This window comes from Eleutherodactylus coqui, chromosome 1 (assembly GCF_035609145.1).
Source record: "Eleutherodactylus coqui strain aEleCoq1 chromosome 1, aEleCoq1.hap1, whole genome shotgun sequence".
Taxonomy (NCBI): Eukaryota; Metazoa; Chordata; class Amphibia; order Anura; family Eleutherodactylidae; genus Eleutherodactylus; species Eleutherodactylus coqui.
In genome coordinates this window covers 475,364,118-475,379,277 of record NC_089837.1, presented here as the reverse complement: position 1 = coordinate 475,379,277, position 15,160 = coordinate 475,364,118, and the positions used below count along the sequence as shown (strand labels likewise).

Below are 15,160 nucleotides of genomic sequence, written 5' to 3'. Positions count from 1 at the left end.
CACTTTGTTCTTTATATTACAATGTTTTCATGCTTCAGTCTTTGCCAAAATGTATTACACTGAATGAGCTTTTCATTTACTTTTCAGTTGTCCTAATTACATTCTCACAGTTTTATTAGCACTTTAGCTGGGAGATCTGTCTGGGCATGCTATAATCTTCACTTCTAGTCTCTGGCACAAAACAAATGGAAATGTAAAGTGTTTCCTTTAACCCATTTTCCGCAAGAAGTCATTAGCAAATGCATATTTTGCAAGAAATAAGCTTTGTTACAAACACTTAGCACTTGTCATACAGTTTACTAGCATTTAACACTTTATCAAGGGCGCCGCAAACCTTTGTGCTGCCTGAGGGGAAGTGCTTCATTTTACAGGTATTGACGGCGCCAATACACAAGATCCCCAACACATATTTGAACCATTGAGACTTGTCTGAAGTGAGAGAACAATAGTCCCCCCAGTGGGGGCCCCAATAGTAAGTATTCCCCTTAGTGTCCCCAATAGTAATTTCATTAATGGCCAAGTAGTAAAAGTGACTCTGTTAGGGGATCCAGCAGTAATAGTGACCTAATTAGTGCCCCCAATAGTAACAGTGACAGCATTAGTTGCCCCAGACGTAATAGTAATCAAGTTATTGGCCTCAATAGTAATAGTAACGCCCCATAGTGGCCTCTGTTATATTAGTGACCCCTATAGTGGCCCCAGTAGTAATATAGACCGTCTTAGTGACCCCCATAGTGGCCTCTGTTATATTAGTGACCCCTATAGTGGCCCCGGTAGTAATAGTGACCTTTATAGTCATCCCAGTAGTAATAGTAACCCCCATAGTAGCCCCAGTAGTAATAGTGTCCATAGTGGACCTCCAGCCAGGTAGTAACCCAGCAAGAATTTCACTCACTCCACCTGTAACTTTTGTCTGGTGGCTGATGCTGCTGTTTCCCCCATAGTGGCACCAGTAGTAATATAGACCGTCTTAGTGACCCCCATAGTGGCCCCAGTAATAATGACCCTCATAGTGGCCCCAGTAGCAATAGTTCCCATAGTGGACCTCCACCCAGGCAGTAACCTGATAAGAATTTCACTCACTCCATCTGTAGCTCTGGTCCGTTGGTCGTTGCTGCCATCAGTCTGTGACCCCTGACCTCTGACGTCTCCCTCACCATCTATGCTGTGTACAGGAATGCAGATGATGGGGCAGGAGAGGTCAGAGGTCACAGACTGATGGCAGCAGCGCCCAACAGTCCAGAGCTACAGATGGAGTAAGTGAAATTCTTATCAGGTTACTGCCCGGATGGAGGCCCTGTTATGGGAACTATTACTATTGCGGTCACTATGAGGGTCACTATTATTGGGGCCACTATCCCGGTCTATATTACTACTGATTTACCAGCCAGGTGGTAACCCCTCACTGCCCCTCTGAGGTTCTGCTGCCTGCCACCTGAGGCAGCAGATTCAAGCTGCCTCATGGTAAAGGTGCCCCTGTGCTTTATAGTACAGCGCACTAGCATTTAAAGAGGTTCTCCAAGACTTCAAAATTGATAGCCTATGCTTAGTATAAGAAAAAAGAAACAGCTTTATAAGCAGACCCACTTAAAATACTGCTAACTCTCAAGTGCAATTTGCTCATCTTGCTAGCCTATGTTTCACACAGCAGAACTTGAGCTTCTCAGAAGACATTGCTGCTCACTCCTTCAGGCCAATTGCTTGGTATGCAAGCTGACCGATTGACAAATCTTCAGCTAGCAAGACACAGAGCTCCACAACGATGCATATACCAATCCAAGGAGGTAAGTATTCACACATTTTTTTTTTACAGTGGCGACACAACAAACAACATGTTTCAAGGCTGGATGAACCTCTTTGTCAGGCAGGTCACCACTAAGATGTGCCTGATGAAGAGGCCCGTCCAGGTATAAACCATGTTGCTTGTTGTGTTGTTGAAGTCATTCTCCTGGTAATAGGGAAAAAGCTGTCAATCATTGGTGGCCAGGTAAGGTTATTCTTTATCTCATGAATGAAAGAGTTTGATAGTGTAAACATAGACCAGGCCATCTAGTGCAGCATGAGGTGCTTTTCTTGTTTTCGAAAAAAGTTGGGTTCCGTGTTTAGGCCCATTTAATCAGCCGATGATCGCTTAAAAAAAACAAAAAAAAAACGCTAGTCGGCGATCATTTAGCGATAATCGGTGCGTGTAAATGTGCGCTTTTCGGGCAATGCTAGCTGATCGTTAAATTTAAGTCAACCTAGAAATCGTCCTTCACTCTTATCAGAAGTTCTCCACGGGGAGTGCTGATAGCATTGTTTCCCCGTGGAGAACAAGGGATCTGAGCGCAGATAATAGCCTCAGAGCTACTAACTGCTTTCAGAGAAGGCTTCATTTGCACACCTAATTGCTACTTAAGTAGCTGAGTAGCTACTTAATACTTTATGCAAAATGATCGCTCAAAGTTGTCTTTGAGTGATCATCTGCTGGTGTAAATGGGCCTTAAGCCAGTAAAGCAAAATGTGATTGCTCTCAGTAAGAGAAACCAAGTAATCTTGTAGATAAGATACGTTTTATTGGCTAACAAAAATACATGATGTTATAGCGAGTTTTCGAACCTCTCAGGGTTCTTCCACCAGACTTTGTAAATACCCAACTTTTGTCTTAGTTCTCTCCTAAGAGTTCAAAAGAAGTAAAAATAAAAATTGGGCTCTAAACCAGAAAACTTTCTTTATCAATTTCTATCTGTGTAGAGCTGTGCGAACCACAGCAAGACCCGTTGGGGTCGGCACGGCACATTCTGCGAAAACTGAACATCTGAGGGGACTTGTTATTTGTATAGCGCCAACCTATTCTGCAGCGCTTTCAGGTAATTTATTTATTACCCCCCAGAAAGCTGGGTACTCATTTTACCAACCTCGGAAGGATGAGTCAACCTTGTCCGGCTACATGAACCATGCGGGGATTGAAATCTCAATGTTTAGGTCGTGAGTGATAGCTTAGGACTAGCATTCTGTTGCCTTAACACTCTGCACCACATGGAGCAAACTGTTTGCCCTTTTTACTTGGTTCCCATGCTCAATATGGGCCACCTAGCCTCTTATAGAATATACTTCTTATACATACAGCAGGTAAATAGTTATGTTGTATATAATAATTTGATTGTGCATGAACAAGTGCCAATAAAAAAGGTTCTGTGATCACAAACATATGTTATGGAACCCTTACCAAGAAGCAGTAGAACTAATGGAGGAGGCCGCACCCAACAATACATTGTTCCAATTTACCCTGTTTCTTTACTCTTTATCCAAACAAGAGTAAATTTTAACTATTTCATCCACCATCAGTTTATTAATAGTGAAAAAGAAAAATATATTAAAATACCTTGTTGAACTGGGACCAGGATACAGTGCGTTCTCTTAGATCATCATAGCTAAGGCCATTTTCTCCAAAGACCTTCTGAGCAAGGAACCAGAAATGATCAGCAGACAGTTCGTGTTTTGTATCCACCTCGGACATGAATTTCATATTTAAGGTGCTACACATCTTTCTCCATGGCACTTTCTCTTCTACGTAGAAGGGACGTCTTACCTATCAGCGATAACAATACAAAAAGTGAGCTACGGTATATATTAGGTAATCATAATTCTCAAATTCCTAAATAGTAGATCAAAGATGATTGATGACTTATAGAATTGTAAAATTAAAATTAAACATTCAGAAAGTACATCTGATGCCTGTTTTCGACATAATGATCAATGACGATTGCACCCTCAAGATCGAGGCAAGCTTGGAGATGATAAACCACATGGTCGCACGCATCCCTAGACATTTGAGCTGGATTGTTATTGAATTCCTTAGTGATAGCAAGCTTCGATTCCTCAACTGTTGAAATGGGATGCATTTACACTTTATCCTTAAGATAGCTTCAAAGGACAAAGTCAGATGGGGTAAGATTCCGGGAGTGAGCCGGCCAGTCCATTGGCCCACGTCTGCCTGTCCAACGCTCTGGAAATATCTTATCTAACCAGTCACTAACACAGAGTACATAATGAACTGGAGCCCCGTCCTTCTACCATCCTGGATGATGGGACAAACAGTGTGTTAACGCAGATCCAAGCATCTGTTTTCTGTCATAAATCTCTCAAAAAAGAAAGGGCCCAGAAATCCCCGATATGAAATTCCTTCCAAGACCATCACACTTGGACTGTTTTGATCCACCTCCAATTGTCACATCCGAATTTTCAGGTCGCCAATAAACATAATTAAAACTCCTCTAGATACTTGGAACTCGGCCTCATCAGTCTACAGTACTCGTTGTTGCAGTTGAAGCTTGCTATCATTGAGAAATTCAATAATATCCCAGTTGAAATGTGTGGTCTCCAAGATTTCCATCCTGAGAGTGTGATGGTTGATCCTTATGTCAAAAACAGACAAGAGATGTACTTAAAATATTGTTTCAAACAACAAGCATTGGATTTTAGTGATTAGCACTGAGCTGCCCTTTTGACCCCTGCTTGGCTGAGAGCTTTCCCACCAAATTTGTATTTACTTCACCTCTTGCCCTGCTCTGGGTGGTTTTGGGAGCCAGCTGGTAAGAACAGCTGAGTGGCTCAAACCCCTGAACCATGGAAGCAGATGTTCACATCTGTGTCATATTACCTCCACTTAAAATTGGTCTCTACATGTCTTATTGAAATATGATTTATAATCCCATGTTACTTGTCATGTATTTCGTACGGTGTTTCCATATTTTTGTCCACCCTAATACATATTCATCAGATAAGTACATTAATCATAGTTTGTCTTAAACATTCATGTCTACAAGATTGACAAAGCTGTCTTTTCAAGTGGGCAACTCTTAACACACCTGCAAGTTGTTCATCTTCTATTATATTCTACATAGGTGACATTCCTCTTCAGACCTATACTGCTTTCCATAGGTTGTAGCATAAGGCATTCACCTGAATGGAACTCAGCTTGCAATACCATTCCAAGTAAATGCACAATGTACAGAACTTTGCTATTTCCAGCGCACAGCGGCTCCAGCACTAGCGTAGCTGCTCCTGTAAATAGCTGATTGGCGGGGGTGCCTGCTGTTGGAAATCAGGAAACTCCAGCAACTTGCTTTTTTAATGAATGTCTTCATGTTTTTGAAAAGCAGATAAAGAATCAGACTTCTTGCTAAAAGCCAATATGTAGGCCACTAAGCATGTCTAGAAAAGTTGCAATGCATTTTCGGCAAACACTCTGTTTGCTCAATGCCACGTGAAGCGATCCTACGTCAGGAAAGCAGTGTTACATAATGCCCAGTATGTTGTATCTTTCCTAGTATGCATGTAAAATCTTTTGCCAGCACGTTTTATACTTACAATCTCGGAGAAGGCATTGTCCCACAGAATTGTGGCCTTAGCATTGTTGTCCTGATTTCCATGGACTATTACAACTAAAGGCAATGACAAAGCCTAAAGGAAAAGAAAATACTAAACTGTAAACCAGGCATGTTAGCAGAAAATGTCAACATAATGAGAACTAGGAGCGAACTTTTCAAAGGTCCAGTTCGGACGGTTCACTAAATTTCACCAAAAAGTTCTGTTTGCTCTGAATTATTTAAACAGAAACTTCATTAAAAAATCCTAAAACAAGCAGTGAACACTTTTTAAGAGCTTGGTGGTGGGTCAGTGGTTACCACTTTTGCCATACATTGGTGGGCTTGTAGATTCAAATTTGACAAAAGACAACACCAGCATTGAGTTGGAAAACTCCATGCAGATGTTATCCTTAAATTCCATCTCTGAAAAACAAAAGTTCAAACCACTGAGCCACTATGCATCTTCCTTCTCTGGAGGAGAAGAAAAACAGAAGAATAAACACAAGAATACATACAAACTCCATGCAGAAGTTGTCCTCAGTTAGAGTTGAACCTAGGACTCCAGCTCTGCAAGGCAACAGTGCTAACCACCAAACCACAGTGCTTCTTTTTCCTTCTTTCTTCTCTGGAGGAAAAGGAAGAACAAGAAACATAAAAAGACATACAAACTCCATGCTGATCTTGCCCTTGGTCAGATTTGAAACTTGACCTCCAGTGCTGCAAACCAACACTGCTAACTACTATACTGATTCTCACTGTTTTCCTCTTCATTCTCCTCCTCTTCCTCTTCCTCCTCCTTCACTTCATTTTACTTCTTCTTGAGGAGGAATGAGTAAAAAGAAGTAAAAGGAAGGACCGGAGTTCTAGGTTAAATTCTGACCAAGGACAATATCTGCTTGAGTTTGTGTGTTCTCTTTATGTTTATGCTTCTTCTCTTTCTCCTCCAGAGAATGAAGAAAGATGAGCATTGTGGTTTTGTGATTAGCACTGCTGCCTTGTAATGTTGGAATTCTAGGTTCAAAACTGGCTAAGAACAACATCTGCATGGCATTTGCATGTTATCTTTATGTTTCTTCTTATTTACTTCTCTTCTGGAGAAGAAAGAAGGAATAAGAAACATTGTGGGGTACTGTTGTATCTTGTCACCACCGGAAGCTAGACGTGTAACAGGTGTTAGCAAGAGTGAACACCCCTGTCATACCCCTAGATGCCAATTGGGAGACAAGATGCAGCAGTAACGTCCAGGGGAGCAACGAGCAGCACACTGTGTATCCCGACACAGTGGCAGCGCTGGGAGGCGGACGGGGACAGTGAGCAGCTGCCATTCATCAGTGGTGCTCAGAGTTCCGGTCGGCCCCTCAGCCCAGGAACTACCTCACATCACCGCTGCATGATCTGCTTCTGTGCAGCCACGCTGCTACCGCTGCCCTCCGCTCTCTGTCTCACCATGGGAGCCGCAGTATCTCTGCCCAGGGGTCCCCCATGGTGACAAGGTACAATAGTACCACATTGTGGTTTAGTAGTTAGCACTGTTGCCTTCCAATGCTGAAGTTCTAAGTCCAAACCTGACAAAGAACAACATGGAGTTTGTATGTTCCATTTTTGTTTTTCCTGGTATGACCTCTCTTCATACAGCGCGGGCGTCAGCTGTTTATTACAGCTGACACCCACGGGCCATAGCTGCAATCTGCCGCGCGGCTAACTAGAGATGAGCGAGCATACTCGTCCGAGCTTGATGCTCGTTCGAGTATTAGGGTGCTCGAGATGCTCGTTACTCGAGACGAGCACCGCGCGGTACTCGTCTCGATTAAACGAGCACTGACCATTGAATTCAATGGAGCCGGCTCCATTGAAAGCAATGGCCTGCCGGCGAGTGCGGGATGAATTGTCGGGAAGGGCTTAAATATATAAGCCCTTCCCTGCAATTCATCCAGAAATGGGTAAAAAAAATATATATATATACTCACATTGTCCCGGCAGAACGATGTTAGCCCATTGAATTCAATGGAGCCGGCAATGCAGCCGGCTCCATTAAAAGCAATGGGCTGCCGGCGATCGTGGGATGAATTGTCGGGAAGGGCTTAAATATATAAGCCCTTCCCTGCAATTCATGCAGAAATGTGTAAAAAAAAAAAATATATATATTTATGGTCTCGGCAGACGGAGTTCAGCGCGGGGCCAGTCCTCCTGAACTGCTCTGAACAGCTGTGAGTAGTATTCAGCAGCCGGGGACCAATCATCTGATTGGCTCAGCGGGACCAATCAGATGAGAGGCAGCAGTCACTCACCCATTCATAAATTCATGAATGGGTGTGTGAGTGGAATCTGCCTCTGATTGGTCAGGCTGTGACCAATTAGAGGCAGCTCATTCAGCAGGCGGGGATTTTAAATCCCCGACTGCTGAATACTACTCACAGCTGTTCAGAGCAGTTCAGGAAGACTGCCGCTGGCCGCGCTGAACTCCGTCTGCCGGGACCAGGTGAGTATATATATATTTTTTATTTTTACACATTTCTGGATGAATTGCAGGGAAGGGCTTATATATTTAACCCCTTCCCGACAATTCATCCCGCGATCGCCGGCATCCCATTGCTTTCAATGGAGCCAGCTGTATTGCCGGCTCCATTGAATTCAATGGGCTAACATCGTTCTGCCGGGACAAGGTGAGTATATTTTTTAAAAATTTTTACACATTTCTGGATGAATTGCAGGGAAGGGCTTATATACAGCTGGCTCCATTGAAAGCAATGGGCTGTCTGCGATCGCGCCATGAATTGTCGGGAAGGGCTTATATATTTAAGCCCTTCCCGACAATTCATGGCGCGATCGTAGGCAGCCCATTGCTTTCAATGGAGCCAGATGTATTGCCAGCTCCATTGAATTCAATGGGCTAACATCGTTCTTCTCTGCCACAGCTGTTACAGCTGTGGCAGAGGAGAATGATCTTTATGCTGACAGTGTGGGGGGGGGGTCTTACTCTTGCCACTATTGTGGCTTAATAGTGGGACCTAGGAACTTGAGATGCAGCCCAACATGTAGCCCCTCGCCTGCCCTATCCGTTGCTGTGTCGTTCCCATCACTTTCTTGAATTTCCCAGGTTTTCACAAATGAAAACCTTAGCGAGCATCGGCGATATACAAAAATGCTCGGGTCGCCCATTGACTTCAATGGGGTTCGTTACTTGAAACGAACTCTCGAGCATCACTGAAAGTTCGACTCGAGTAACGAGCACCTGAGCATTTTGGTGCTCGCTCATCTCTACTATTAACCCTTTAAATGCCGCTGTCATTTCTGACAGCGACATTTAAATTTCCCGAATGATGTTCAGGGGTCCTGTACGTCCTCCCGGGATGAGATCGCAGGGAGCTGTGCAGGTGTCATTGCAGCCGGTGGCCTTCTGAAAGGCCCCAAGGCTGCCTTAGCAGACTGTCTATCAAGCTGTCCCGTGGGGTAGCTTGATAGGCTGCCTGTCAGATTGCAGTATGATGTAATGCTATGGCATTACATCATACTGCAGGAGCGTACAAAGCATCGCACGTTGTGGTCCCCTAGGGGGGGGCTAAAAAAGAAGTAAAAATAAGATCAATAAAGTTTTACTAATTGTAAAAAAAAAAAAAGTAATAAAAGTTTAAATCACCCCCTTTTGCCATATCTATAACAGTCTTTTCAATCTAGCTGTGGTTGAATTGCGTAAGCGGTTGGGACCTGGGGTCTGTTGCTTGTAATATTTTACTGTGGATGTCTAAATAGATCTGTGGGGTCGTAGTAGCCTGCACTGGATTTCCTCTTCTACGTATGCCTTATGACGTCGCGCAACTTGCTGCTTTTACAAAGTTGTCATACAGCCATGTGTACGAGCCTTTAACATGTACCTTGTATTATTAACAAAACTGTTATATTAATACTACAAGTGGTAATAATAGTAATAATATAGGTGGTGATAATAATGTGGTCTGAAAGCTATGATATTACCTGTATAATGTAAGTGGAGCCGCTGAAATTGATTTTAGCTTCAAACAATACAGCACATTTCTCCTCCGTCACAGATTCGGATCCCTTTCTTTCACAGCGCTTAATCTTTTTCAGCAACTGAAAATCAGAAATACAAGAGATACTGCAGTAGATGTGGGCAATATGCGAAAGGTTAGAAATATGGCAACGATAATAACATAGTATGCGAAGCTGAAAAGAAACATATGTCCATCCAGTTCAGCCAATTACCCCCCACCCCACCCCAATGTTGAGGAAGGCAAAAAAAAACCAATGAGGTAGAAGACAATTTTCCCCATTTATGGGAAAATAAATTCCTTTCCAACTCCAATCTGGCAATCGGAATAATCCTTAGATCACCGACCCTTCTGAAGTAATCAGTGACTATAACATGTAATATTATTACACTCAGGAAAGGTGTTTAGGATCCTTTAATTGAGTTGGTCATCACCATGTTTTCGGACAGAGATTTCCATACTGCTCTTACAGTAACTCCCTTACAAAACTACAAAAAATATATTACACAATACCAACTTAGACATAACAAATATACCCTTACACAAAGCCATATTTTACATCAGTATTTGCAGCCAAAACCAGGAGTGAGTGCAAAACACGGAGAAAAAAATTCATGGAAACATTTGCACCCCTTCTGTATTTTGGATCTAATCTTGTTCTTGGCTTCCAACTACTTATGCAAAATGTTAACCAAAAACTGCTGTTGTGAAATTAGTCTTTGCTTCCCCATAGATGTAGGTTTAGCAGTACTTCATCCAATACATGGCTAATGTTACCCCATGGAGGTATTCACATTTGTATATGAAATACACTTGCATGTTTTAAAACGAAAGCATGCAGTACTTTCCATTTTTTGTGGATGGAAAACACCCATTAACCCCTTTAGTAGCACGCCCGGAAAATCTCCGTGGCTTGCTGCACTGACCATGCGGTTAAACCCCAGAAGATTTCCATGGACAGCTCTAGTGCTGAAATAAATACTGGCTAGGACACACAGTTATTGTACCACTGTACGTTTGCCACTTTGAATTACCTCAGGAAAATCTCTGGGACTTGCTGCTAATAATAAACCTGCCACTGAAGGGGTTAAGGGCAAAAACATATGTGCATATGCACTAATACGCTCGCCACTACAGATTGTATTAGCGCATGAACAGGTGCTTTTTTTGGACTATACAAACTCTGGGCAAATCCTATCTCTTCTCTCGCGTTGTATTAACATGCAAGAATTCTGCTAATGGAAACCCAACCATTGAAATCAGTGGTTTCATTTTGGCCCGTTATGCAAACGGGATTTTCATGGCCGTATAACGGGACTGAAACACGCCCATCTGTTTGGGCCGTAAAGTCTATGGTGAGTGTTTAATCCTTTAAGGACGCACACTTGTTTGGTATTTAAAGGGTTGTCTGAGTTGTAACATCTTGGTGGAACTCCTTCCCTGTGCACTAACATTACAAATAGTGACATGCTCACCTCTACCCGCTCCCACTGTGTCCTGTACCGGTGCTCCGTCCCACTCTCTGGTCTGTGTTCAGCTGCAGTCCTGCCTGGTTTACTGGACATCACAGAGCTCAATGATCGATTTTATGGCATTTCATGCTAACTGCTTCCCCCATAATATACATCATGTGGCAGTAAGGGGTTAAAGGGCATCTGTTATTTACGCTGCCTTACCCAAGGGCAGCATAAACTAGTGAACGAAACCCTTACGGCAGAAAGGGGTCACTTACTTTTATTGGGGCAGTACTTTTCATTAAATCCTTATTTCTTTGCTGCAGCATGAGGGGGGTATATAAGGCTGCTTTCACACCTACACTGGGGGTTCCGCTTTCCTACTCCATTTGGGGAGCAGTAAAGGGGAATCCCCCCGGCTGAATGGTTCTATCTCTGGACAGAACTGAATCACGCTGGGTGGACCCCATTGACTGTAATGGAATCCGCCTACTTTCCATCCAGCTGGCTGGCTTTTCGTCGAGAAAAAAAGCATTTTCTTCCAATATTCTTGAGCTGTGGCTGAACTTTCCCTCCACAGATAATTGATAGCTCTCTCACAGCCGCCAATCATGTGCTGATTTAGTTTTCAATTACCCCTTTGGCGCACCTCTGCCTAGTAGTTTTTTTATTGTCCCAAAGTTATGTAGCATTAATTAAAACCAGTGAGTATGACTCATACCATGTTCTTAAATGCTGCTCCGCAGGTCCGCGTGGCTTGGGTGAATTCAAAAACAGATCTTCCATTTTCGATTTCACCAGTGCCATCCCTGGAATCAAAGACACAGAATCAATTGTGAACGTCATAAAAGGAATCCATCCATTCTAGCTATATAATATGGCATCAGCATTCTAGCCAGATGCCATGAGGTCCATTATTATTATCATTAGCGCCATGTGCTATTGTGATAATAGCTGCAGACTAGGTCACACGTCAAGTATGTGATATAAACCTCGTCTGCAAAAACCATATATATAAGATTATTATATAATAAAAATTGTTTTATTGGTATTAAAGCACTCAAAAAACACACACAAAGCACAAAACGTGCCACATCCAATGCATGTACACCATAAAAAACGTGTCATCCGTGCAAAAATAAAACATGCTGTCATTTTTTTCCTCTGTGAGCGGAAAATCGCAGTTGAGTTCCACTTGTGTGGAGGAAAAAGTGTTTTTCGATAGCATGTTATAGGCAGTATTTTCTACGGAATCCCGAGGCGGATGCTCGCTCCAGATTCCACAATGCAAATTCGCCCGTGTGCAGGCAACCCGAGTGTGAGTCTTAAGAAGGAAGCTGAGGAGCATGGAAGAAAGAGGTTGCTAGAGAAAGCTCCAGAGAAAGACCGATTTACTAATCAGTGCAGTGGGGAGAAAAAAACGCGTGAGTACCTAAAAGTTCTACAATTCATACTGAGCAAGGACAAGAGAAGTAATAGTCAGTCTTCATCAAGAATCTAGAGAAACTGTACAGCACTAAAGAGACTTTCAGTCCTGAAAGAATAGAAGAGAGTCAGCCAAAGAATAAAGTAACTGTAATGTTCTAGAAGAAAGGAAACTCAAAGCTCAAATAAACAGGAGAGTGTGACTCAGGAGGACAGAGCATAGGGGATAGGAAAGAATCCCATGTTTAGTCACTGTAGAAAGAGCCCGTTTGTTGTCCAGATAACAAATCTACACTTCCTACTTGTATCCTCTCCAATAGCTTTGCTACTACCTCTAAAGAAACTGATTTGCATTTTAAAGAAACATAATTTAGAATTGTGCTGAAAATGCAAAGTACTCTTCAAATTGCATTAGTTGAAGCAAAAGAGTCTAGCTGTCTTGAAATATTAAAATGGTTATTGTTTTCACTGTTAATTCTGCCTCCTGGAGGCTCTTCCCATCATTCACCATCAGCACTGAGGTATGGCACCACACTTCAGGAGACAGAAATGTTTTATTTTATTTTTCTCTTTTTTATATTTTTATTTTGTCCGGCATAGACCTTGGTCTGTATACAGACTGGCATCATGAACTTGACAATTGTCTTTTTTCGCCTGTCGAAAATGCACCAGAAAAGCATTGTTTCCAGGGAAGAAAGCAGAGGCGCCACCGTGACAAAAATCTGGCTCTGGTCCAGTGTACTGCACATTCATTAAAACTACATTACTGTTAAATATACAATGCATATAACTGAGGTTCATTTTGATCAAATTGTGGGAGCCCATCTGCCAGCGATAGGATGACCCGATCACCCAGATTCAGACTGAGTGCAAAGCGATGATGTCCTAACTCCATGAATGTGACTGCAGTGAGCAGAATCCACCTGTAAACTGCGGCAGATATTTGCGGATATTCTGATGCAGTTTTTGCTGCAGATCCACATGTAGATTTAACCCTGTCAATGTTTTTGCATAGACCATCACGAAGAAGTGAAAAATATATATTTTTACTGTAAAAGGTTTTAAAAAGGCAAATTAGGACATTTGGCATGAAAATTATCCATGTGATAGCCCCTTAAATGCGAACCTAGAATCTTTCCCAAATTCCAGATGCATGAACCGGGCACCTTCATCATTGCCAACAAATTTCATGCTCTACTTGTTTGCAAAAAGTTTTATTGGGTGTTTGAATGACTGTATCCATCTTTGTACTTACATTACTGGCTCACTAGTACTAGCAGAGGGTTCAAACAGCTCCTGTGCCCTTTTCTCAGTGATAATTGATGCTTTTATCATAGGCATTTTACTGACACCAGTAAGGATTCTGGAGCCCAACATGAAGTTGACGTTGGCTTGAAACTTGGTTTGTGTCTTCAGCACTTGAGGGGGTTGCTTTTCCACCAGAAATGAGCTATGGAAATGATTGTCAAATGGTCAACAACTTCAGCTTATACAAAAATGTTGTTAATAAAAGTATATTTTCTATTAAGACAATATTGTACTGCATAACTATGTATTGAGAAGATAGTCATACCTCTTGATAAGAGCTCCAGAACCTGTGTTTATTTGATCAAAAAATTCCTGGGGCACCCATCTCTGACCAATCTCATTGACTTCTCGTATCATAGCAAACAGCTTATTGTATATGCCAAATATTAACTCCACCCTGGAACCAAACAAATGTGTCAAAAAATGTCATTTGATATCATATTTTCAACTTGCAACATATAATCTTAAGCAATACAGATGATATAACCAGACACCAGTACCCACTGCCATTCCTAAAGCTATATCAGGGATGACAGGTATGAAGTGCAAAAATAATCAAAACAATGTCAGCATCTCAAAAGTGTTTATTGTTCTAAAACACCATACAGAAATGCAATGTTTCAGCGCCTTATGAGGCTTTATCAAGCCTTTGTCAAGTTTTGAGTCTGGGCTGGACCAATCGGGTATGGATGTTCCTTTTGTTATACTTTTGATACTGTTTTCACTGCTGGTTAGGTATGAAATACAGTCAGCAGCAATATTCAGGTCATCAAAAACATTGGATATAGCTGTCATAGCTCTATTCTGAAATGTGAGTCACAAAGATCGTGTAAACAGAGTTAAATCTGTCAGTCTATTGCCTCTCTCCACCCATACTTTTCTACCCTCTAAGATCCAGAAAGAATATACTTGTTAGAAACCATCTTCTCAGGAAGCCATTATGAGGTTGGAGAGAGCTTATCATTATTATTAAAAGAGTATTCTGGGCTCTATTCAACTGATGACCTATCCTCTAGATAGGGCATCAGCAGTTGGTGGACGGGGGTCCATTGTTTGGGACCCTCCATCCATCAGCTAATCATCTGGCCCGTTGTCCAGTGCAGTAGGCCAGACAATGACATCACTCCATGCTGCTATTCCACTTTCTGCTCTTGTTACTGACATCCTATCCTGAGCAGGAAGTGGAATAGGAGAGTGTCACCTAATTTCAATGGGAGTGAAGCCGATACTCCCACTTCCTCCCTGTCTGCTGATGATGATGTCTGGCCTGCTACATTGGACAGCAGCCCAGACAATCAGCTGATGAAAGGGGTGTTGAGCAGCAGACTGCTCTCCATCAACTACTGATGGCCTATCAGTAGCCTGGAAGCCCAGGCTACCACTTAATCGGCTATATCCACAGACAAAGACAATGTTTTTGGCCAAATGATTTTTTAGACACCCATATATCAGGTTCCTCAATTTGACAAGAGAAGATAAGAGGCTGATAGGCTTTGCCTTCTCAGGAAAATATTATAGAATTTGGCTGCAACACAAGTCTGGTTAGCCATGTTTACATCAGGGTCCGTTTACACCAAGCGATTTCGCAGTTGAACGAGCCAAATATGTCAGAGTT

The 15,160-nt window shown here is 42.3% G+C and overlaps 1 protein-coding gene across 2 annotated transcripts in view; it reads right to left on the bottom strand.

The window, feature by feature from the left end:
• Positions 1-15,160, bottom strand: part of STAT6 (signal transducer and activator of transcription 6) — a 154,130-nt gene that overhangs the window by 28,440 nt on the left and 110,530 nt on the right. For both annotated transcript variants that reach the window (XM_066584448.1, XM_066584449.1), the window contains 6 exons: positions 13,811-13,942; positions 13,493-13,687; positions 11,534-11,621; positions 9,324-9,440; positions 5,353-5,445; positions 3,365-3,571 (listed from right to left, as the gene is read on the bottom strand). In XM_066584448.1, the coding sequence (XP_066440545.1) occupies positions 3,365-3,571; positions 5,353-5,445; positions 9,324-9,440; positions 11,534-11,621; positions 13,493-13,687; positions 13,811-13,942 (832 nt within the window). The remainder of the gene's footprint in view (positions 1-3,364; positions 3,572-5,352; positions 5,446-9,323; positions 9,441-11,533; positions 11,622-13,492; positions 13,688-13,810; positions 13,943-15,160) is intronic.